This window comes from Parasteatoda tepidariorum, chromosome 10 (genome assembly GCF_982258835.1).
Source record: "Parasteatoda tepidariorum strain Cologne lab strain chromosome 10, Ptep-v5.0, whole genome shotgun sequence".
NCBI lineage: Eukaryota > Metazoa > Arthropoda > Arachnida > Araneae > Theridiidae > Parasteatoda > Parasteatoda tepidariorum.
In genome coordinates this window covers 79,869,162-79,893,157 of record NC_141764.1, presented here as the reverse complement: position 1 = coordinate 79,893,157, position 23,996 = coordinate 79,869,162, and the positions used below count along the sequence as shown (strand labels likewise).

Below are 23,996 nucleotides of genomic sequence, written 5' to 3'. Positions count from 1 at the left end.
AAAATCGTGGAATCCATACATTTTAAATGAATTAAAGAGCAACCGCTTAATGCGTTCGCCAATATTTCTATCCAAAACGCATTTCCAATTTGCACTGTAAGCCATCACCTCAATCATAAATACAGTTCAAATACCAATTCCTCATACCGTAATTGGACACTCCAGAATGTTCTCAATAGTAGCGTTCGAAATTCCGCATCGCCAGTTAAAATTCACAAACGCATATGTCGTTTGTTGACTGCTTAACCCTCGATTATGGCACGCCGTCATTGATTCAGTCAGAATGCGGCTGAGATAATTAAGTGCAGAACCTGCTGCATGAATCCAACCACAGGCGACAAATTATCGTTATCTATCGAATGTTGCAGAGGATCTCATCGGCAATCTAGTATCTCCTGGCCATTACTTCTGGAAACTCAAGACTATCCTGATTCGAACACTTAGTCACGAATCATTATGGGTCCAGGTTTGCAATCGTTGCGAGTGTTATGGGAATTATTACTGATTTAAGTATCCGTTAAGATTCTGCTGAAGTGCGTGCGTTGCTCCGAAACTATTTCTTGGAGAAAGATGCTTTGGTCTTAAGTTTAACGATACAAACTGTTTGTGGTAAATTGTTAAATATGGAGGGAACGATTTAGGAAAACGTCTCCCGGGGAGCTGTTCTATTAAAGTATCTTGAGAAGGTGCTGAAATATCGAATGTCTTAATGTGTCTTTAAGCTTTGCTTATTAGAAGCGATTAAGTTTCTGGAGACAAGCTTTTGGGGAAAATGAGTGAATGCTGTTTTCATTTGTCACGTTTGAATTTGTTGCTCTTTTATTTTAACGTGATAAATTATTGATCAAACATATCGTATAATTCTCAGATTTTATCTCAATCTTTATAATAATTATAAAGATAATTATCTTATAATAATTATCTTTAATTATTATATTTATCTTTAATTATTATATTTATCTTTAATTATTATATTTATCTCTAATTATTATACTTATCTTAAATATACTTATCTTTAATTAACTCTAATTATGAAATTAGTATTTAAATATGACAAACTATACTTGATGAAGGAAAAACATTAAAAGTTATTTAGGGAGAAAAAATGGTCATCGTCGTTTTCCTCGACTAACACAGTTATTCTTGTTTGTTTTTCACTTTTTTTTTATTTATTTCGTTGGCTTAGTGGTTTCTTATTTTAAATATAATTTGTTTTTCTCATCCTCTTGAGAATGGATCATTTCAACCGCTGAAATCTTGTCGAAGTTTTCCGATTAAATAATTTTTCATCAAGTATATCTTTGCGCTTTAATTTTTTTGAATAATTTAATTTATTTAAAATTATATTTCTCGAAATTTATTTATGTATTTAGAAAATTTTAAAAAAATTTAACCTTTTTTAGTGGTTTCTAAATTCTTTCTTTTTCCTTTTAGTGAGTCATAAATGTACTAACTTCTTTATGTGTGCTTTTGCGAAATGAATGTCAATACTATCTTCAATATTTATGTTTAAATGCGTTCGTTTATTTTCCTCTCTTTTTTTAAGAATGTTCTTTTTTTATTGTAAACAATGAAAGTACTCTCTGAATCATGGCACTGTTTTAAAATGCAAAGAGTGCTTTCTAAAATAATGAATAATTCCGAACATTAAATTCTAAATTTAGGTCTTTTTTTAATCAAATTTATTAAAATAACAATTTTTTTTGCTGCTAACAGGACATATTTCTGAAAACTTTGCTGCAAATGTAATGAGTTTCAAATTTAAGCAGTGTTACCAATCCAACCAGTGTTACCAAAAAACAAGAATAGGTGCTTGACAATGGTTGGGTCATACAACGTGGTCCATCTGAATATGCTGGTCATCATCCTCCAGAAACTAAAAAACTGGTAGTAAAATTTCTATACAAATATGTGAAAATTAACTGCTTTATCTTTTAAAATTCATGTTCTTAAAACAAATATCCATCGCAGGGATTCTCTTATCAAAAGAATTTTATTAAAAAACATAAGGAGGTGAGTTTTCGAATGTTCTTTTAGATATTTTGCTACCAGTTTTTTGAGGACGCTGTTTATTTTACATACGAAGCATTTATTTATGTGTAGTCCTTATAATGTACGTACCGAATTTCATCGATATCCATTAGAACGGATTCTATGATCTAAATAGAGGTACCACTTTTTGTGTAAATAGAACTCAATATTTTCCTTTCAGAGCATTAAGTAAGACAATTTTTAATGGAAAAATCTCTTCGGTACAGTCGCTATAAACTGGTGTCTCTTAAGTGCAGAAAAATGTCGCTCAGAACTTTCTTCCACTAAGCTCTTCAATTATCTAAAGAATTCGATCTTTAAGAAATGTTTTTCGGAAAAGTTTGGAGAGTGAAGAAATAATGAACTATTTGAGATTTCCTCAAAATGATCAATTTAATCTATTAACACGGGTGTCTTGTTGCAGAGGGTCTTGTGTCCTATGCCATGCCACAGGGTGAGAGGAGAGGAATAGACATTAACCTGTCGGACAAGATCTATGACGGTATTAAGGATGACAGTTATCTCCATGGCGGTCTGGGACAGTTGACCGATGGGCTGAAAGGAGAGGACAACTTCCGGGTGGACAACACGGGTTTCGGAAAAGGTAACTTGATTGATTACTCATTTTCCTATTAACGTGTATTGTACAAGCTCTTTTTATTTATTTATTTATATTATATTCATCTTAGTTGTTGTCATCCAAACATATTTAATTAAACATAGTGGTGTTGACTCACGTCTCATACAAAGACTTTTACGCATTGCTTTTATTGAGATTATGTAATGAATCCAACAAGTACATCGTGGGTTTTTATTTTCACCTTCAAAATTGTTTAGGCCAAATTTTTCACTCATGTCTCATACAAAGACTTTTATGTATTGCTTTTATTGAGATTATGTACTGCAACAAGTGCAGTGTGTGTTTTCATTTGTACCTTCAAAATTGTTTAGGCCATTTTTTTTCACTCAAGTCTAATACAAAAAACCTAATGAATTGTTTTTATTGGAAATATATAAGTAGAGCGGGACTTTGATTTGCAATTTGTACACTTCTTGCGAAAGATTTTTTTTCTGATAGATCGGGAAATGAGTAGTCCTAGATTTAATTTTTTGCCAATACTTCGTAGATTAACGAATTTGATTAAAAATGATTTTTGTCAACTCGATACATGTATTATTTCGAAACTATGTGTAAGATTTAATAATAGTATAGTAAAGGTTTTAAGTATTGGAAAAATTATAGACCTAGGACAGCACTTTTTAATCAGTTTCAAAGCCTTCTCTCTACCTATCGAAACAATCTTCCGCAAAAATGTTAAAATTGCAAATAAAAATCTCGCTCTACTTGTTGAATTCAGTGTACATTCCGCATAAAAATAAACATAGTTTGCGTAAGGTAGCCAATTTTTGTTCATCAGTTTTAACAAATGTTTCGTCATTTTCAATATCTACCTCTATTTCAAAAAAAAAAAAAATTCATCATTTTTTCATCAAAATATAGCTGCCAATCAGAGCATACAATAAATTTGTTCCTTTCATATATTGACCTAGTATATACTATTATTTTCATTCTAGTGCGAAATTCAGATTGGAAAGATAACAATTATTTTATTTTCCATTTTAACCTATTTATCTTACACTGTACTCACTCGTTAAGGTATGGATAAGATATTTGCCATTATAACAGCAACGAGTCCTAAAATAAAACTGAACTAATTAGCTTTAAATAATTTTAATAGAATGTTTATTGTATGAGAGAACAAGGCAATTAGTTTTAAGCAATTAGAGGCAATTTAGTTATAAGTCACACTTTCACAAAAATGGAAATTTTTAAGCCTAACTTTTTCCTCAGTATGGTTTCCAAATACTTACTTTTTTTTAATAACCGTCATTGAACAGTTGACCGAATTTTATGGGTTTACGACTGCTAATATTCTACTCCATAGCCTTGTAATTTTGATCCCAATCCGGAAAACAAGGGAACTCCTGTATCAAGCATTGGGAGAAATTTTGCTTCCGTGGAGGACTTTTTTTTTTAATCCTCATTTGCGTTACATGAGCCAGACAAGACGACGAGAACATCCTGTGATTAGCCTGTGTACTCTAACCCATGATCCGCCTACCACTGAGGATATTTCACGTCAGCACTGTGGTCGGTGCAAGCCGGATGCGGATTCGTATCGACCCGCCATCGTTGGGATTCGAACCTGGTTCACCTGATTGGAAGGTGAACGCTCTATCCTCTGAGCCATCGAGGCTCAAATATTTACTTAGCAAACTTCCGGAAATTTCCGTATACAGTACAAAACACGAAATCATAATGTCTATATCAGTGGTTACCAACTGGCGGCCCGCGGGCCACATCCGGCCCTCCAAACCTTTTTTTGTGGCCCGCGAACTGAAATATATTAGTTGTCATTTTTTGCGATAAATTTTCGTAAAAAATCTATATGGGTATAAAGTACTTTGCTTCGTTAAAAAAGAAACCTAATTTCTTCGTTTCTGGGAAATTTAACATAAAAACGGTGCGAAAAATTTCTTTCTCAGGTAAAAATCTACTTGTTATTTTAATTTGCAATTCAATACTTTTGTTTTGTACAACTTGATAAAAATCTGACAGTAATAGTTAATGTTTCTTCAAACATAAAAGAGTCCCATATAAAATTTTGATACAGTTGCGACCCGCCATTTGACTGATGTTTTTAATTGCAGCCCCCGGCCACATGTAAGTTGGAAACTCCTGGTCTATATAAAAATTTTGATTTTGATTCTAAAAAGGCTCTCCTAAACAAGTTAGAATTGCGGTGTATCATTATACTGACACGTGCTCTTTATACGTATTTTTAACGACAAATTCGTGTTGTTACTAGCAAAAATATCACTTAAAAGCATTGGTCACTGAAGAAGTAAAGAAAAAAGCGTCATCGACCAGTGGCGTACTTACGATGACTCGAGCCCCTTAGTCAGATTCATAAATATGGAACTTTCTGTAATAATTTCAAGGCGTCTCCGCCCTTAATGCTTCTTCCCTTCACTGTGGTTCTGCGGGGGTGTTATTTATGTCACTGCTGGCGACACGTTCTATAGAAAATAGAAAATAAATAAAGGAGGAAAAGAAAAGAAACTTTCAATATTCAAAGATTCAGAATACTTTATTTAGGTTAAGTCTGGGAATATTTTGCATTTTTACTGAAGAAACAAGATGGTCTACAGATTAGTTAACTTAAAGAGCACAGGGACAAATTTTGAACTTTGACTGTAACGTGATTTTTCGTAGAAATAAGGGATTGAGATTTTATGAAGATAATGAATGGTAAGACTTATTTTTGAATTCGAGGCATGATCTTTCAAAGATTTAAAGGACAGAATTTTTCATGAAAATAATTAATGACAAGACTAATACTTTTATAATACATGCCAAAATAACTTTTAAAACATTAAACAAGTAGATACCAAAGTCTTTTCAATTTCACAAAATTGTATTCGTCGTATTGACATTTTCCTTTTCCATTGACATAGTTAACATAAAGAGCCCTAGATTAGTAAAATTTACCCTTACAGTCCTGAATCATTATATATATATATATATATATATATATATATATATATATATATATATATATATATATATATATATATAAAACAGCCGACACAATTCTGAGTTTACGACTATCAATGTTCCATGCTCCAGCCTTGTAATTTTGAATCCTTCCCAAAAGACAAGGGTACTTCTGCATCAAACGTTAAAACAATCTAGCTATCTTGTGGGACTTTTTGATGGAGCTAACTGGTATTTGTGTTACACGAAAATAAAACCACGAAAACCTCACACACTTAATTATCTCATATGTTTTTAGGCAAAGTATGAAATATGATAATTATTACATACGTTCCCTAGACATGGTATATAATGCCTAGGCATTCTATAGAATGACAAATGCCATTTGGGCAAAATGTGAAAAAAGATCCAGATAGGGCTATTAAATGTATGGCCTACACTCCTCAAAAATACAAATGTTGTTGCGACAAAATTAATGAAAGCATAGTTAAAAAGATTTTATTCAAAGTGCGTAAAAAAAAAGTATTGAACAAAAATTTTTAACTTTCTTATTAATTGATACAAAATTTTCATATAAAAAATAAGAAATTAAAACTTACCTACTTGTTGTAATACGGTAGGCTTGAATGAACTTTTAAATTAAAAGTGATTACATTCGAAACGAATCAGAGATCTATTTCATGCTTTGTCTGTCTCTCATTTGGCATTCTCTATACTCTGTTGCAAGTTAAGAAAAAACCATTATCCGTACGGACAGAGCCTGTTTGCATCTAATTGCACGCTAAACGGAACGGATGCCCAGCTTCTAACGCGAACGTATATCGATATCTCGAACTCTTGAAAAGACGTTGCACAGCCTCTCTTTTGCGTGTTTGATACAACAAATGTATTAGCAAGTAATACAAATGATATCTAAAAATCGCAACAAATGTACGTTTTTCTGTTCGCATTTAAAGAAACTGGTGAAAGAATAATAGCAAATATTTACGTTGTTTTGAAAGCATATATATATATATATATATATATATATATATATATATATATATATATATATATATATATATATATATATATATATATATATATATATATATATATATATATATATATATATATATATATATATATATATAATTTAATAACGAAATAAAACGAACTATATGCACTGGTGGATGATTACTAAAAATCCTATACCGCAATGGTTTTCTCTTAACTTGCAATGGAATATAGTTTTATGCATCGTATACAATGTCGGATTTCAAACTTTCCCGGTAATATATATTTCCAAATACAACAGATGTTTTAAAATTATAATTATATTTTTCTCTCCTAGGCTATGAGTGGCTAGGTTGGAAGAACGATAGTGGAGGCATTAGCACTCTTTCAACGGATGTTTTAACAGGGGTGGAATCTCGTCCCATTGAGATTATCTTCACGTTCGATGTGGTCAGAAACTTCTCGGCTCTCTACTTCTATTGCAACAACATGCATTCCAGAGACGTCCAAGTAAGTCTTACCAATATTTAGGCTTTCAATTTTCGAATGAATTGCGTCTTTAAATACGTTGATTTCTCTATTTGAAAATTTTAAATTGCAAAACTTTATCTTCTTCTTCTTCTTAGGCACTGCAGCCGGTTACCGGCTAACTTAGTCTCAGTCAGCTTACCCCATTTACATCTATTCGGTGCTATATTTCTCCAATTTCGGTGCAATATTTCTCCATTAACTCCCAAGTCCTTTAACCACTTTTCAACTCTTACATCTTGTTCTAGATCTTCCTCTTTTTCCCTTTGTTTGAAGGTTACTTTTTAATACGTGTCCTAGCTACTTTATTTGACAAACCTTGATCATTTTTACTATGTTAGGGTCTTTATATTTTAATTGTAATTCATGGTTGTAACGAATTCTCCAGGTTCCGTTATTGCACCAAACATGTTTCGTAATATTTTTCTCTCGAAAGTCATCAGTTTCTCTTCATCTGCTTGGTTAATTACCCAGCATTAACTGCCATATAAAACTATTGATCTCCCTAGTGTCTTAGTAGTCAACTGTATTTTTGTTTCACAACTTATGAATTTAAATTAGAACTAGTTTCTCAATTCATGACAACATCTGTTACAAATGTTGATTCTACTTTTGATTTAAATTTTTATGTCTTTATTATTCTTCATTCTTAAACCTATTTTTAAAAACTTCATGGTAAAATAAATTTTAAAAAACGGCAAATGGAAATTTTTAAATATTTTTTTTTTGTATATAGTCTCACAATCTAAGATGTTAGTTAAGTTAAACACAATCTAAGATGACTTTTTAATTTACATTTAGTACTAAAGCACCCTTTTAAGGGACTGTTTGAGAAACCCCTCATGAGCATGAAGGATTTTTTTTTTTTTTTTTTTTTTTTTGTAATAAATTTAATATAAATTATTTTTATGCATTCTTTTATCTTAGATATTATGAATGGTTTCACTCTTTAAGCGTTTGGTTTAAAATATGGTCATATATTTTTCAAGTCTGAATGAAACATTGTTGATTTTATTGTTTATTGGAAAACTTATAAACCAGTCTAAGTACTTATTCTCTAATTTGTTGTATTCTGTTTATTCATTTTTTCAGCATTTTGTATTGCAATTTAAATTAGAACTCGGAATTATGTGACTTTTTCAAGTAAAACAGAAAAATATACATACAAAATATATTCAAAATGTTTAATATTTAGTTATTTTTAAATTTACATTTAATAATTGAATAATAGAACGTAAATTAATCAAAGGAACACAGAAATAAACCATAAATAGTTTGATACAATATCTAAAGATGGCAGCACCATAAAAGTCAAAACATGTTTGTGTTTTGAGAATTATAATTTTTTAAAAATCTTTTTTGAGAAATTAGAGCTTAGTTTGAAAAAGATACAGATAGAATTAGTTGAAAAAAATATTTCTCTTTGAAACAATTTTTTTAAATGTATATGGAATTTTATTCCTTAAAATTAAACATTCGATAATCTAGTGACGTTTTTCCTGTTTATAAGTAAAGTTTATAGATGGCAGCACCATATTCAAAATATTTTACTCGTTCTTGTTTTCACTTCGTTAACTGTTTCTGAATATTACAATAAACTGAATATTATAACTTACAATAAAAATTATTAATTTTTATTCTCTAGGTCTTTGCTTCTGCAAAAATATGGTTCAGCGTGGGAGGACGATACTTCAATAACCAAGCAGTTCAGTTCTCATACATGCCTGACATATTTTTCGAACGTTCTAGAAATGTCACCATCTTCCTGCATCATGGAATAGGGCGTACTGTGAAAGTCGAACTACATTTTGCAGCTAGGTGGATACTTATCTCCGAAGTTAGTTTTGATTCAGGTAAGTCTTCTTTTTCGATATCAATTTTCAAAATGAATGTTTGAATTTTTATACAGGGTGTACTCAAGGCACCACTCTTATTTTCGAAAATAAATTATTAATTTAAATAGTACTGGTTTTAAAAATCCTAAACCTTTTACTGACAATTCTTACATCCCCCTATTGAATTATTCGAACCAATAACACTTAAATTATCTACCTGTAAATTTTATCAAACTATCTAAATAGTACACAAAATTTAAATTCTCAATTTTTAATGATTGACCTTGATAATAATTCTACAAATACCGATAATGTTTTCAGAAGTAGAAATTAACAAAATGTAGTCACTGGTCCGAAGGACCAGTAATTAAAAGTAATACTACTGCATAAGCATTTTCAGCGGTCCTTTTCCTATTGGTATTAAATCTCTTAAATTTTAATATTAGAAATACTTAATATTAAATATTAAAATTTGTTTTCAAATAAAAATTTCTAATATTTAAGGTTTAATATTAAGTATTTCTAATATTTAAGATTTAATATTAAGTCTTTCTAATGCTAAGATTTGATTAAATCCCAATAGGAAAAGGACTTAATATTCGATCTTAAAATTAAAAATTATCTGATCTTAAATCCTAAGATTGGAAATTATCTATAATCTAAATCTTAATATTAGAAATACTCAATATTAAATCGTAAATATTAAAAAAAAAATTTAAAAAATCTAATAAAGTTTATTTAATTTAAAAAATTTCAATGAAGAAGATGTGTAATGTTCACAATTATGACCAAATGTGATATTAGACAAAAATACAAACCAAAACACTAAACTAAAAATCGAAAAACCTAAACAATGTATCATTCTTTTACATCTATGGTTGATACGGCGGATTACTTGTAATAATTTAAATTATTTTATGGTGATCCAAGTCAAATTTTAATGTTCACTGACCAGCCGATAATTTCATAGCATGATTTCTTCTTCCTTCGTTAAATCCATTGCTATTTTTTTCTATTATTTTTCCACTTTAATTATTTTCTATTTTCTGGCTTTTGTTTATTTTTTCTCACGTGTATATTGATTTATAACCAATAGATTTAGTTACTAACGACCATATTTTTACAAGAATTATTAAATGTTGGTGATTATTGTATGCCAATAACCACCCTAATGGAGCATAAAGTAACTAAAGTTCACTTTTTTAATTTTAGTACCAGCTGTGGGTAATTTCACGGAAGAGGAGCCTCCTGCAGCTCCACCTATAGGTAGTATGTTTTACAATTTATTTATATCCAATATTATTTCAGTTTTATATTGCATTTGAGTTATCTTAGAATTTTTATCTTTTAATTTTTTTTTAATCTTGTAAAGTTGACATAGTTTAGCTCATAAATCACTTCAATTACGACATTGAATTATTAAAATTATTTATTACTAGTAATTGAGATGGAATTATATTGATTTGAATTACGAAAATCTATAAAATATAAATAAATATAAAAGTAAATATAACTTATTTACCGTTTAATAACTATAAACTGAAAAATAAATTTGTTTTTCATAAAATGTTGCATTATAAAGTAATATCATGCGATTATTTTTTTTATAAACAATAATAATGAAACATTACCTTTAGTCCCGGTAGGAGTAACACCCCAGCACGGCAGCGGGTGCAACAGATTATTACAGCTTATGCAGATTATTTTTCATTTTATTTTTAAAAACGCATGCAAACAAATTGGAGCAAATTGCTGTGACTCTTTTTTAAAGCATCTTTGAACTTGTTTTTAATAAAATAGGGAGAAAAAAACTGAGTTGAGAGAACACTAGAAATAACAAAAAAGTATAGAATTTGTTTCTGTTACCGGATTACAGGCGTAACTGTATAAGGATTTATTCCTTTTTCAACCTAACTGTTTCAACTTAATTTATTCCTTATTCAACCCAAACGTAAACCCAAAAATTGGGTCGGCAGTTCAACGACGGTTATAAAATAAAATAACGCAAGACAAACACTATGCAAAATCTTTCTAATAACCAAAATCAAAATCGTGAAAATAACGAAAAAAAGTATTGCTGGTAAATATCGTTAAATAAAAAATAAATAAATTATTTGCCGGTAAATATCGTTATAACTTTTGTTAATTTTATGCTAATAACAGATATCTGGATTTTCTTTTTCTTTCCTGTATTGTAATGATCGTATCACGTGACTTTTCTGTCCAATCAGAATTCACAAAATGCTTAGATCACAATTATTATAAAGATACAGGCCAGAAATTCACAATTCTCTTTTACTAAGTTATAATTAACGTAGAATAATAATCACGTAATCATTAATGTCATGTGCTGTACGTGTTTTTCAATCAAGACCTGTTGTTTCACGTTCTTTTTGCTTTTCTGGTCTAGTGAGCACAGCTTTGAACGAAGATGCTCTTGGCAACCAATATGTGGGTTTGGTTATCGGGGTCTTGGCTGCTGTCATCCTTCTCTTGGTGGTGGTCATCTTTGTCATTATAGCCAGGAACAAGAGGAGGAAGAACACGTCACCCCATAACGTCCTCAGGCCGGGAGAGAATAGGGTGACCATCAACATGAAGGTACCTTTTTTTTTTTTTCATTTCATACAAAAATATTCGAAAAGGAATATTCGCAGCTGTGTTTTATGTTTTGTTATGTACTTTTTTAAAATGAGAATTAAATAAATTAATGTTAAGGATTAACATCACTTTGATAATTTGAAATCAAACAAGACAAAAAGGAAAAAAGCTGTTGGAGCTGTGTTATTGCTATGGGCAAATATTATTCATTATTTATATTACGAAATAGGCATGCCAAGTTAAAATTTAATGCGAGTGATGCTTACAGATGCTACAAATATCAAGCACCCTCATGAACGCCCCTAAGTGTTTTTTCATTGAATAATTTAAATTTCAAATTAAATGCGTAAAAATAGTAGCCTTTCTTTGTGAACTCGGATTTCATTTCATATAAAAATAATGAAGTCGAGTACATAAGAGTTGCTTCAATTCTATATGTTGCCCTATGCAGACGACACTTACCTGTCAAGGATCCTCTCCATGTAACACAAATGCCATCAAAAATTCTCCTCGTAGGCAAATTTCTTCCAATATTTGATCTAGGAGTTCTCTTGTCTTCTGGATTGGGCTCAAAATTACAAGGTTATGGAGTCAGTCGTGATGGCTATGGGGATAGAACGTTCGCCTTCCAATGAGGTAACCTGGGTTTGAATCCCAGCGATGGTTGGTCGATACGAATTCCGCATCCGGATTGTACCGACCCCAGTTCTGACGCAAAATATCCTCAGTGGTAGACGGATCATGGGTTGGATCCCCTTTGAAGTCAGGCTAACCGTGGGAGGTTTTCGTGGTTTTTTCTCTCCATGTAACGCAAATGGAGTTACTCCATCAGAAAGTCCTCCTTAAAGGCAAGTTTCTCTCAATACTTGATCCAGAAGTTTCCTTGCCTTCTAGATTGGGTTCAAAATTACAAGACTATGGATTACTATTAGTATATTATTAGTATGGAACATTAGTACTTGTAAATCCAAAAAATTGGGTCATCTGTTCAACAGCGGTTATAGAATGTAAAATAAAGGTTATGGAGTTGAACATTGGTAGTCGTAAACTCAAAAATGGGTCAGCTGTTCAACGACGGTTATAAAATAAAATAAAATCTGACCAAAGAGCGTTGTGAGTTAAAATGCAAATATTTTAAAATTAATTTATAAGTTAACAATTAAGTGCACACGACAGGTAAATTATTCCCAAATAATTACGGTAAACGTGTCATTTAAGAAATCGTATGGAGACGTAATATTTATACACTAAGGTTAAGTATTATTTAATGTTTGTCAATATGTTAATTTTAAGTAAAGTTAGTATTTAATGTTAGTAAGTTAGTATATAATGTTAAGTATGAAACACTAAAACAATTTTTTAAAGAATAACTAATATGATTTGCTGCTCATATTTATTTGGTTTAAGTACTAACTAAAATTGCGATAAGTATTACACGGAATAAGAAAAATATTTCCACTAAAGTCAAGTTTCCGAAAAATCAAAAGTTTGTTTAGGTTAGGTTTTGCTGTATAAATTATTAATCGACGTCCTCCGACTAAGAGTTCAACACTTCAATTTTCTTACAATGGCGGAAAATGTCCAATTTAAATCAAATTCTTTCCTCTAAATCTAGATTGAAACAACGAATGTTCTACTTTTTATTCTAGGATTGTCCCCTAATACTTTGATTTTAAAGTTTTGGTTTTAACTTACAACGCACCGTGACTGATAGAGCAATTATGATTGTTTTGTATCTGTTGATGGATTTTGCATAAGAGTTTTTTTCTAATGCTAACTTTAGAACTATTATGTTAAAAAAGGACACTGCGATAGCTATTTGTCAAATCTCTTCCTCACAACAATAAAAATAACTTTTTATAATAAGCGTAAAATAAAAAAAGACAGAATCTTAAATAACTTTTGTTCTAATAATCGAATTTTCCTGTACTAAGTGTCCAAAGGCGCGGCCTCAAATAATTTAATTAATTAGTGCTAACTATCAATTAAGTTGCAAAACCAGACACAAAAATGTACTTTCTCTTAACTAACATACCTTTTTTTCGACGGAGTTGCATTTTTTGACTAACAAAATATGCGAAGGCAGGGATAGCCTGGTTATTAGGGCACTGGGCCAATGTCCAAGAGGTCGTGGGTTCTGTCCCTGTTGGCCGAAGATACCCCGTGTAGTAAATGGTGACTGATGCACGTCAAATCTGTCGAGTCACAAAGTCCTCCATGTTCCCATAACAAATCATACCTCTGGAGGTATTGATACAGGAGTTTCCTTGTCTTCTGGCATGGTTCAAAATTACAAGGCTACGGAGTTGAGTATTAGTTGTCGTAAACCCGAAATTGGGTTGGCTGTTCAACGACTGTTATAAAATTAAAAAACAAAATATGATAGAAAGCCGCAATCTGGTAAATATATTCTTTTTACTTTAATCTGGAGAGTTGTCAAAATTTTGGGTCCCATAATGTTAATTACACTTAATGCAAATTTTCTGGTATTTGGGGGACTTTGTAAGCGAACCGAAAAGTTTTCTCTGACTAAAAAAGTTTTGTTCACTAGTTCGTGAAAATCTAATAGTTAGAACAAAAGTTATTGACGGTATATTTTTTCTTTTTGTACACCATACCCTTTCAATAAATTCCCCGTTTCAACTTCGTTGCAACAGTCTTTATATTATAGTTCTTTTCTTAAGATAACAAACGGATCAAGTTTTCGACGTTGCTGCCCCCTCTTCACTAAAAAAGTACCTTTAATAGTTAGTCCGATGACCAAACAACAGAAAGAAAAGCTATATCTTAGCACAATTAGCTGGCAGGAAACAAAACTTTCGACCAAAAACAGGATTTAGGCTATGATATTTGCAATGCTATTGTAAAAACCACGTTTAGTAGAAATCCGAAATTTTATTCATAATTACTCATTACCATTATTCTACGTTAATTACTGAAACGTCTAATAGAATTGCGACTCATTATAAATTAATGTGTTGCATTAGAATCACTACAGTGATATATACATTGCTAAGATGAACACTGAGAAATTGGCAATATACCCCCCCCCCCAACTTGGGAGGGAAATTTATTATTTATTACAGCAATTCATACTAGACTCAGCTGAGATAAAATGACGCACACACTATTCATTATATCCTGCTGGCGATTTCTCAAGCTCACGTTAAATTATATATTATAAATCTTATTTCCTTTCATAAGACAGAAGATTTAAAAGGCTAAATGTAAATAATTGCGTGCTAAACTAAATGACAAATTTATTACAATTACTTACAATGCGTGTATTTAACTACTTTAAGTTGTTATAAAATAACGGATGATCAATATTTTGTATTTACATTACCCTTGCTTAAAATATTATAATGTTTACCGAAATAAATGTTTAAGCTTATATCATTACGTTGTTTTTTTAATTATTAATCATTTTATTTTTTTGTTTATATAATCATTTTTTGTTTATTTAATCATATTTTAATTATTGTTACATTATTTTTTTAATCTTGTATTATAATTGTGTAGTTTTATAATCTTCTTTAAATAGAATTTAAACGGAGTTGTTGTTTTTTATTGATATCGAACAGCTGATCCATGTCAAATGTACGACCCTACCAATGTTCATTTACGTAGCCTTTGTAGTAATTTTGAACCTAACACAGAAGACGAGGGAATTTCTGAATCAATCATTAGGGGAAAATAGGCTAATCGGAGAAGTTTTTAAGTAAAACTAACCCTCATTTGCATTACACGGACTGAAAATTGCGAAACCCTTCCCATTGTTACTCTTGTGGAAACGGGACTCTAACCCATAATCAGTCTACCACTGAAAATACTTCATGTCAGCACCGCAAGCTGGAAGCATTATGCAAATTGACCCACTGTGACCGGAATTCGAACTTTACCTTTTACAGTGAAAAAACCTTAAAAAATTCCAGGTAATTAAAAAAACATTATTTGGAATTTGAAAAAGTCATCACTTTTCGTTTGACTATGTATCTGCAGATTGGCCTGAAACAACTCATTCAGCAAGTTTAAGAATTAAAAATTATTTTTCTGTTCCTCGACTTAGTAATATTTTAAGCTTTTTTAGCTGATTTTTTTTTTATATCTGAGATGAAAAATGATCTCCAGGTGCCGTTATATATATTTTTAAATCTGAGATGAAAAATAATCTGCAGATGCTCTCCTAATCTGCAGATTCTCTCCTAATCTGCAGATTCTCTCCAAATCTGCAGATTCTCTCCAGATCTGCAGATTCTCTCCAAATCTGCAGATTCTCTCCAAATCTGCAGATGCTCTTCTAATCTGCAGATGCTCTCCTAATCTGCAGATGCTCTTCTAATCTACAGATGCTCTTTTAATCTGCAGATGCTCTCCAAATCTGCAGATTCTCTCCTAATCTGCAAATGCTCTTCTAATCTGCAGATGCTCTCCAAATCTGCAGATTCTCTCCTAATCTGCAAATGCTCTCCTAATCTACAACGCCGTATGCCTGGCTGCAGGATATCTGTAGCCAGTGTCTTGACCTTTACTTTATGAAAATTGTCATAAAGCTATTTTTTAAAATTTATTTATAGGATCTTGGGCTGACATTCAGTTCCTGTCCCAGTCACCTCTCGAACGGCTCTGTGTATGGTCAAGTCGCTGCCGATGATCCTGATAAACTGCTGTATCAAGAACCTCAAGACATGAAAGTGAATTACACTGGAGCTTATTGCAATGGTGAGTAATTTTTGCAACATTACCATAAACCTTAGGCCAATTTACTCGACCTACTCCAAACTAATGTAACTAAAAACTAACTCTTCACAAGTATTAAAAATGTCGAAAACTAACCCTATGAGGTTCTAGTGTAGAATTGGAGGCCCCTAGTTTTGATTATAATTTTCGTTTAATTTTTATTGAAATCACATTTTTGGTCACGATAATATACTTCGCGGTCTTTGCTTTCAATGACGTCACCTACGGGTTACTGCTACATTTGTTTACATTTATGTGATTGGTTCTTGGTTTATTTACATGTCTATTCTTTTATTTGCCAATCAACAAAAATGAAAATTCTTAAGGGATGATCTCTAACAAAATTCAATTCAATAAACAGATTTTAGATTTTTAAAAATAAATTACAAAAATCAAATTGATAAACACAAATTCTTACTAAACTTGGATTATCAGCACAAGAACTTACATTAACTTCCCAAAAATATTATTAACGTCACTCTGATTATTAATTTTAAAAGTAATAATTGTTTAAATACTAGCGTTCCGAAATGATATTCGAGATTAAATACTTCCGTTAAAAACTCTTTTGATTATTAACTTTAATACACTGCATAATAATTTTTAGAAATAATTTCTGTATGTTTAACAGAATTCCAAATTATTTTTTTTTAAAAATAATAACCTTCCAAATAATAACTCAGTGATCATTAAAGTTTAAAAAGGATAAATCTCTGAGTAATAACATTTTGAAATAAAAAAATTACTCAGTAATAGCTTTTTAAATTGATGATTTTTAGAGAAGTAACATTATAAAATGACAAATCTTAGTGTAATAATGTTTTAAAATGTTGAGTATATGAGTAATATAATTCTGAAATAATAAATCTCTGAGTATTAACATGCTTAAAATTTATATATTTTGGAATAATAATATTATAAAAGGATAAATCACTGATTAATATCGTTTTAGAATTATAAATCTCAGGGTTATAAGGAATTAAAATAATAAATCTCTGAATATTAACGTGCTTTAAATTGATATATCTTAGAATAATAATATTATAAAAGAATAAATCACTGAATAATAGTGTTTTAAAGTTATAAATCTCAGAGTAATAATATTGTGAAATTTTAAATCTTCAAGTTCATTTTGAAATTATAAAGCTTTAACTTTCCAAATAATAAATCTCAGATTTAATAATTTCTGTGCTGTAAACTTTTCTTTTAGGTTCGGCAATTTCTCGAGAATACGCTATCCCGGATGTGAAGAAGGTTATGCCCGCCACCACGACCAAAACATCTCCGTTTTCAAGAGTGAACGGTCCGGAACGACATTATGCTGCCACAGCTGTCACAGAACTGCCAAACATACAAGGCGTCAGTGGTAACACTGTCTACGCCGCACCAAATGTAGATGAAGAAATGTTGCCACCCGTCAGAGAAGTGCCTCGTCATAAATTACATTATTTAGAAAAACTAGGCGAAGGGCAGTTTGGAGAGGTAAATTTTGTGTTGTTTTATTACTTGAAAATTCCACTGATATCATATTTCGACTGCCAGGTTTAAGAAAGGTGCACTTGAGCTTTCTTAAACCACTTTTTTGAACGCTTGAACTTTCTTAACATGCTAGTAAAAACAAGGTTTATGGTAAAGAGGGATTCAACCAGTGAGGCTGAACTAGATCAGTCAACACCCAGTAGTTTTTTCAGTGGTGTGCAGAGATGTTTGTACGAGAGGCACACTTTTTGATCAGAGGTTATGCTATATGCTATTGAAAAGAAGAGTGTAATAATTGCAGGAGAGGAACCAGACTAATTTTTAGAACTCTTTCAAGAGAAAAATCGAAATCCATATGTCAAAATTTCTATTTTTGAAACACTAAGTGTAAAGAGGTATTGAAAAGGCTTTTTATTGAAAACACTTAAATATGCTACTAATGAGAATAAAATGAAAACTAAAATTGTTTTAGAATAGTTACAGTTTGGTCATTATTAGGAAGTAAAAACTCAAATGCATAATTTTTGGTCAAAATCTCAATAATTCTTAACAGTGGGTTCTTTAACAAAATTTTTCAAAAGCACTTTTTTTTATCGAAAAAAGTATCTTCTTGGGATTCAACCCAGTCATAGAGTCATAAAAAAATTAAATTGCATTGAACCATAATATCGTTCAAATTTACTTGAACCTTATTACGGTGCCAAATTATATAGTTGCGCAAATTCTTTTTGACATAGTAAGGAAACTCAAATGATTTTAGAAAGAGAAAAGTGCATTGTTTTATTTTATATCTATACAAATGGCATTTTAGTCAAAATTAGTTTTAAAAAGGTAATCTAGTACCTAAAACTCGATTGCAGAATATCTTTCAACTTGAAAGGCAACGTGGTTCAATTTAACATCTGATTAAGATATCTACGAACTTGCGCGGCATTAAGGTTCAAGTTATCAATAATGTAGTTCAACATTAAACTAATTTTTCTGATAGTCACTCTGTGTGATAATAAAGAAATGTTTTGTTTTTCAAGGTGCATCTCTGCCGCGCAGAAGGTATTCCAGAGCTGGTGGACGTCCCATGCCACGGGAACTCTTCAACTCTGGTGGCGGTGAAGAGTGTGCGTCCTGGTGCTAGCGCCAACACGCGCGCCGACTTCTTCAAGGAGGTCCGCATACTCTCACAGCTGCGAGATCCAAACATTGTGTATGTGCTTGGAGTATGCACTCAGGGAGACGGTCCCTTATGCATGGTAGTCGAGTACATGGAGAACGGTGACCTTAATCAGTACCTGCAACAGCATGTGCCAGAGACGACTGGAACACTCACTTTCAGACCAACTGGTACACCGAGTAAAACTCTGAGGTACAATACTCTTTTTGTTTTAGTTTACAACCTCTTGTTAATACAGTGTAACTTGATAAGTTGACCACCTGTCTAAATTGATGACCACTCTAAATTGATCTCTATAACAAAGTACTTTATTATTCAAATCAGTTACATCACCTGTTTAAAAGTTTACCATCTGTCTATAGTGCGGCTTTCAGGAGAACTCCTTCAGACACCAGTCTCGCTTCGTGGCGGGTACTATGGTTACGAGGAAAGGACACTTCGAATAGGGGTGTGGGGTAAATAGTTTTGTCTTAATCTCAGCATAGGTTGTCGTGAGTAAACCAAATGATGCATTCTTTCCTCCATTTCAAACCCCATTCGAAATGTGCTCTCGCTTGTTACCATAGTAGCCCCTGACTTTTAGTCTGGAGGAGTTCTCCTCAAAACCGCACTATAAGCGACCATCAAATTATCAAGTAGTTTCCCAACAGTTCATTGATCCCTACAAACAGAATTTATATCGACATTCAATCACTAAATAGAATCTATGGTCTATTGAAATTTCGACTTCTACACGGCTAGCAAGAGTATTGTTATTTTAACTTGAGCTTTATGCCAGAGAACATGAGGAGATACAAGAATGGAATAGATATACAAGAATGGACAGCTAGTCAAATTTTCATTTCGTGACGTAGTTAAGTTAACTGCTGAACGAGTTTTAAGTCAAAAGTAAATATTTTCCTCATAAAAGCCACTTCCTTGCTAAGAATGTAAACAAAAACCAATTCTGAAGCATGCGAAGAGGTTTTCCCTTCCTCATAAATACACAATGTAAAGCTCGTAATCGAACCAATTGAAACTCTTTCCTTACTGCACAAATCGCCTTATTTATGAGGCAAACATAAACATCAAATCAAAACAGTTAAGAGGCTCCACTTCCTTTGCTTAGTGCATTCAATTGTTTCTTTTTTTTTCTTCATGATATGTTAATTCAAAGAATAAACGAGCGTGGTGCAAGCAAAACTTAACGTCAATCGAAAATTTTTCCGAAATTACAGACAAATTAAAAGATACGAAACTAAAAATAAGAAAATAAATTTAAAAACTTCTTTTTTCCAAGTAGATTAAGAATAAGAAAATAACTTTATTTTTAACAGACTCAAAACTAAAAATTCACAGCCCATCACTTTCCCGAAAAAAACAGTTATGCTAAATATTTCCCTCCCACGTCTTTTGGAAGTGATGTGTCCAATGTTTTAGATAATTTTTAAAGTTCTATTTAAAAATACTTATAATTCTAAATTGTGTTTCCTATTTTCGCAGTTACGGATGTCTGATATATATGGCCACTCAAATCGCCTCCGGAATGAAGTATCTAGAATCCCTGAATTTCGTTCACCGGGACCTGGCGACGAGGAACTGTTTGGTTGGTAGATCACATGTGATCAAAATTGCTGATTTTGGAATGAGTCGAAGTCTGTACAGCACCGACTATTACAAGATCCAAGGAAGAGCTGTATTACCCATACGTTGGATGGCATGGGAAAGCATTCTTCTGGTGAGAATGATTTTTTAAATATTTTATTTTGGTTTCTAATCTATAAACATTTAAGATGCGATCCTGGTACAGTGATTGGAAGATGATTGAAAAAATAAGTAATATTTTTTTAACTTACCAGTTGCGTATTAAATAAATCTTACGCGCTGTAGGAAATCGATACTCAAATTCCGCAAAACTATTTATTTTTGACGAAACCGTTTCCTGGTATTTTCTCCGAGCGAACATTTCGTCAATGACAAAATAACTATTAACAATTCTTCAAGGTAACGAATTTCGTCATTCTAATTTTGATCCTCTGGACTTCATTCGATCTCACGATGGGATCATAATGATCTCACATAATGCACACGATGCATTTTCATCATATATTTGAGAGCTCGCGTTGTGTCTCAAGTCACGTGATTTCGTGAGGAAATGATTTTTTAAAATTAACGAAATACAGCTGAATGATTGCTGAATCGTCAAAAGGGAGCTTTTTATAGCTGAGAAAGCATACGTTTAATTTTATTCATATTTAAAACAATTAGAAGAAATTTTGTAAAACTAAACACATGTATAGAATATGACACAAGTCTGAATCCGCTTTCAAGAATTATTGGGTTGTTCAGAAAGTAATTTCATTATATTTTTTTACCAACAGATGATAAGATTATATCTTTTCACAGCCACTTCACACTTCAGCTATTTAATCATAAAATATTTTGACTGCTGATATAGCAAATCTTGGTTGTAAAAAAGTTCAGTTGATTCTATGAAATAGTATTTAGTTGGTACCCTTTCAAATATGCAAAGTGAAGTGCAGAATTTTTGGTATATTTTACTTTTTTACTGTCAAAAAAAGGTGAAAACGCTGTTCAAGCAAGAAAAACTATGGTGAAGTCATTCGGGTTCACTTATTGTACCAGCCGCAAGCAAAGGGTTAAGCTTTATTAGTAACCATATACGTGTTTAAATTATAAAGTGTAATTAAGACTTGCATTCTTATTTTCAGGGTAAATTCACAACGAAAAGTGACGTTTGGGCTTTCGCTGTCACCATGTGGGAAGTGTTAACATTCGCCAGGCACCAACCTTATGCTGAACTTACAGATGAACAAGTGATCGAAAATATAGGATACCTTTACCATGGGGATAGCCGTCACAGGTACTTGCCACAACCACCAAACTGTCCTCGGGAAATCTACGACCTGATGAGGGAGTGCTGGCAAAGGAATGAATCGGACAGGCCAAACTTTCGAGAAATCCACCTATTCTTGCAACGAAAGAATCTCGGTTATGCACCACAACTCTGACTGAACTTTCATAAGTAACGAAATCTATCAAATTTTTTTTGGCTGGCAACGAAACAAAAAAAGCTGTATAATTGTTGGCAGTTAGTTTGCACCAGATGCACACGAAGTAATTTATTCTAGCCGGCAATTCGTCGTCGACTTCTGTCTCACCATGGAAATCAATGGGGAGTTACCATGGGCGTAATCTCCATGGACAGATATTGCTTTTGTATTCGATTCGTTTGCATAGCTGGAAGCGACATTTTACTCATCCAAAAACCACTGACCCGATGTTATGGAATCTTGATGGTTTTTTCTAACCCCCAATAAATTAAGGACCACATCACTTAACAGGAGCTTTGTATAAAATGTGCTGGATATCTTTGTAAATAATCCATTAACAAACTGTGCGACAGTGTGAGTAGAATGAATGCTTGGAATCAATTGGAAATTAGATCTGTATTTCTAAAACTAGTGCAGCACTGAGACCCTCTTTTATAAAACATCATTTCTTTTTTTATTTATCATTCGAACGTTCTCACACATTCACATGCATGCTGGAATTTCAAAGACGGTTAACTTCTAGTGTTTTCAAGTTAATTTTGTTCTTAGAACGTTTCACGATTCGTTCTATCGAGGTGGGATTTTTTTTCCTTACTACCCTTATTTCCTATTGCAAATGCGCTGTGACTTTCGTGGCCGAGAAACTTACTTCAGCGACCAAATTTTTGAACTCGACCTGTGGTACTAATCAGAATTTGCATTTCTTTTGTGTCTATGTTTTAAATAAAAATAAATTAATGGAAATGATTTTGAGCTTTCGGCTTCTGTGATCAAGGACCGTTGTTAGCAACGAGGGGCAGCTCACAGCGTGTGAGCCGTCTTGTTTATATATATACTAAAAATTAAAAAGGACACTTGGTGAACTACGATAATGAGTGAAAAAATATTGTGTAAATGTTGTAAAACCCAGACTTGGATTTGTAAAGAATATCTTCAACTGCAAATGTAGTCAATTGTTTGTGTACTAGAATAGACACATGTGTATGATCAATGTATGGAAATGAAACGAGATGGATATTATAAAATCTGTGCTTTTGTTTTTGTTTTTCTCCAACACAAACAACTTTCAGATAACTGTGCTACTTTACACTATTTCATTCAGTTAAATATTTTTGCATGTTTTCAGTTACCGCTTTTTATGCCTTCATATACCACAGATCTAATGGTTTTATCAAGCAGACAGATACAAAAAGGCGTTTCCACATTATTTAATAATTCCAAATTTAACACTTTTTCATTACTTGACCTAGTTTATTCAGTTTTTAATCATAAATCTGTCTTTTAATACTTTCGTTACTCATTGTATTCAATTTAAATTATTCAGAAGGATGATGACCCTGTAATCTAATCATAAAACATTGATTAATTGTGTTACTTGACACTATCAAGTCTTTTATTGTTTTTAACAAAACATTTAATACACCAATGGGACCTACGATGTATGCTATATGTTCACTTAGCACCAATGTTTCTGAATTCTATACAAGATTTCAAATGCTCACAATATTTTAAATAAGTAGCAGTGAAATGTAAACAAATAGCTGTGGTAACGTTAAATTCATTTCGATTACAATAAAGTTTAAATCTTAAAAAAAATCTTAACCAATATTTACAGAAATTGGAAGTTTTAAATTTAGTTCACTGTTTAATTTTCAATTTTTTTGTCTCTCCCGTATTAAATCCTTAGGAGTCTTATTAAATGAAAATTATTTATATTAAGAAATAGCAAAAGGTGTTTCTGTTGAGCTCTGAACTTTTAAGCAAATCCTTTATGCAACTCCTTCAAGATGCTCCTTGAAAGAAATTTATATCCACAATGAGAAAATTTTTCATTCAATGCTCAACAAAAAATTTTATTCTATTCAACAAGATTTTTCATTCAAAGTTTTGTTAAAAAATGAAACAATATTTTTGTATGCATTTGTGTAAATAACTTAAATTAACTTAAATCTTTTTTTAATGAATTTATTGGTCCCGCAGTGGACTGATCGTTAAGACACGGTTCC

The 23,996-nt window shown here is 31.8% G+C and overlaps 1 protein-coding gene across 4 annotated transcripts in view; it reads left to right on the top strand.

Moving 5' to 3' along the window:
* Nucleotides 1-23,015, top strand: part of Ddr (discoidin domain-containing receptor 2) — a 636,659-nt gene extending 613,644 nt beyond the window's left edge. For 2 of the 4 annotated variants that reach the window (XM_071184184.2, XM_043046731.3), the window contains 10 exons: nucleotides 2,456-2,635; nucleotides 6,924-7,096; nucleotides 8,760-8,967; nucleotides 10,162-10,215; nucleotides 11,360-11,550; nucleotides 16,128-16,272; nucleotides 17,501-17,772; nucleotides 18,798-19,129; nucleotides 20,420-20,654; nucleotides 21,649-23,015. In XM_071184184.2, coding sequence (XP_071040285.2) covers nucleotides 2,456-2,635; nucleotides 6,924-7,096; nucleotides 8,760-8,967; nucleotides 10,162-10,215; nucleotides 11,360-11,550; nucleotides 16,128-16,272; nucleotides 17,501-17,772; nucleotides 18,798-19,129; nucleotides 20,420-20,654; nucleotides 21,649-21,948 — 2,090 coding nt within the window. In that variant the 3' untranslated portion in view covers nucleotides 21,949-23,015. Of the gene's footprint in view, nucleotides 1-2,455; nucleotides 2,636-6,923; nucleotides 7,097-8,759; nucleotides 8,968-10,161; nucleotides 10,219-11,359; nucleotides 11,551-16,127; nucleotides 16,273-17,500; nucleotides 17,773-18,797; nucleotides 19,130-20,419; nucleotides 20,655-21,648 lie in introns of all 4 variants that reach the window. The other 2 variants (XM_043046729.3, XM_043046722.3) reach the window with 1 other exon arrangement.
* The last annotated feature ends 981 nt before the right edge of the window (nucleotides 23,016-23,996 follow it).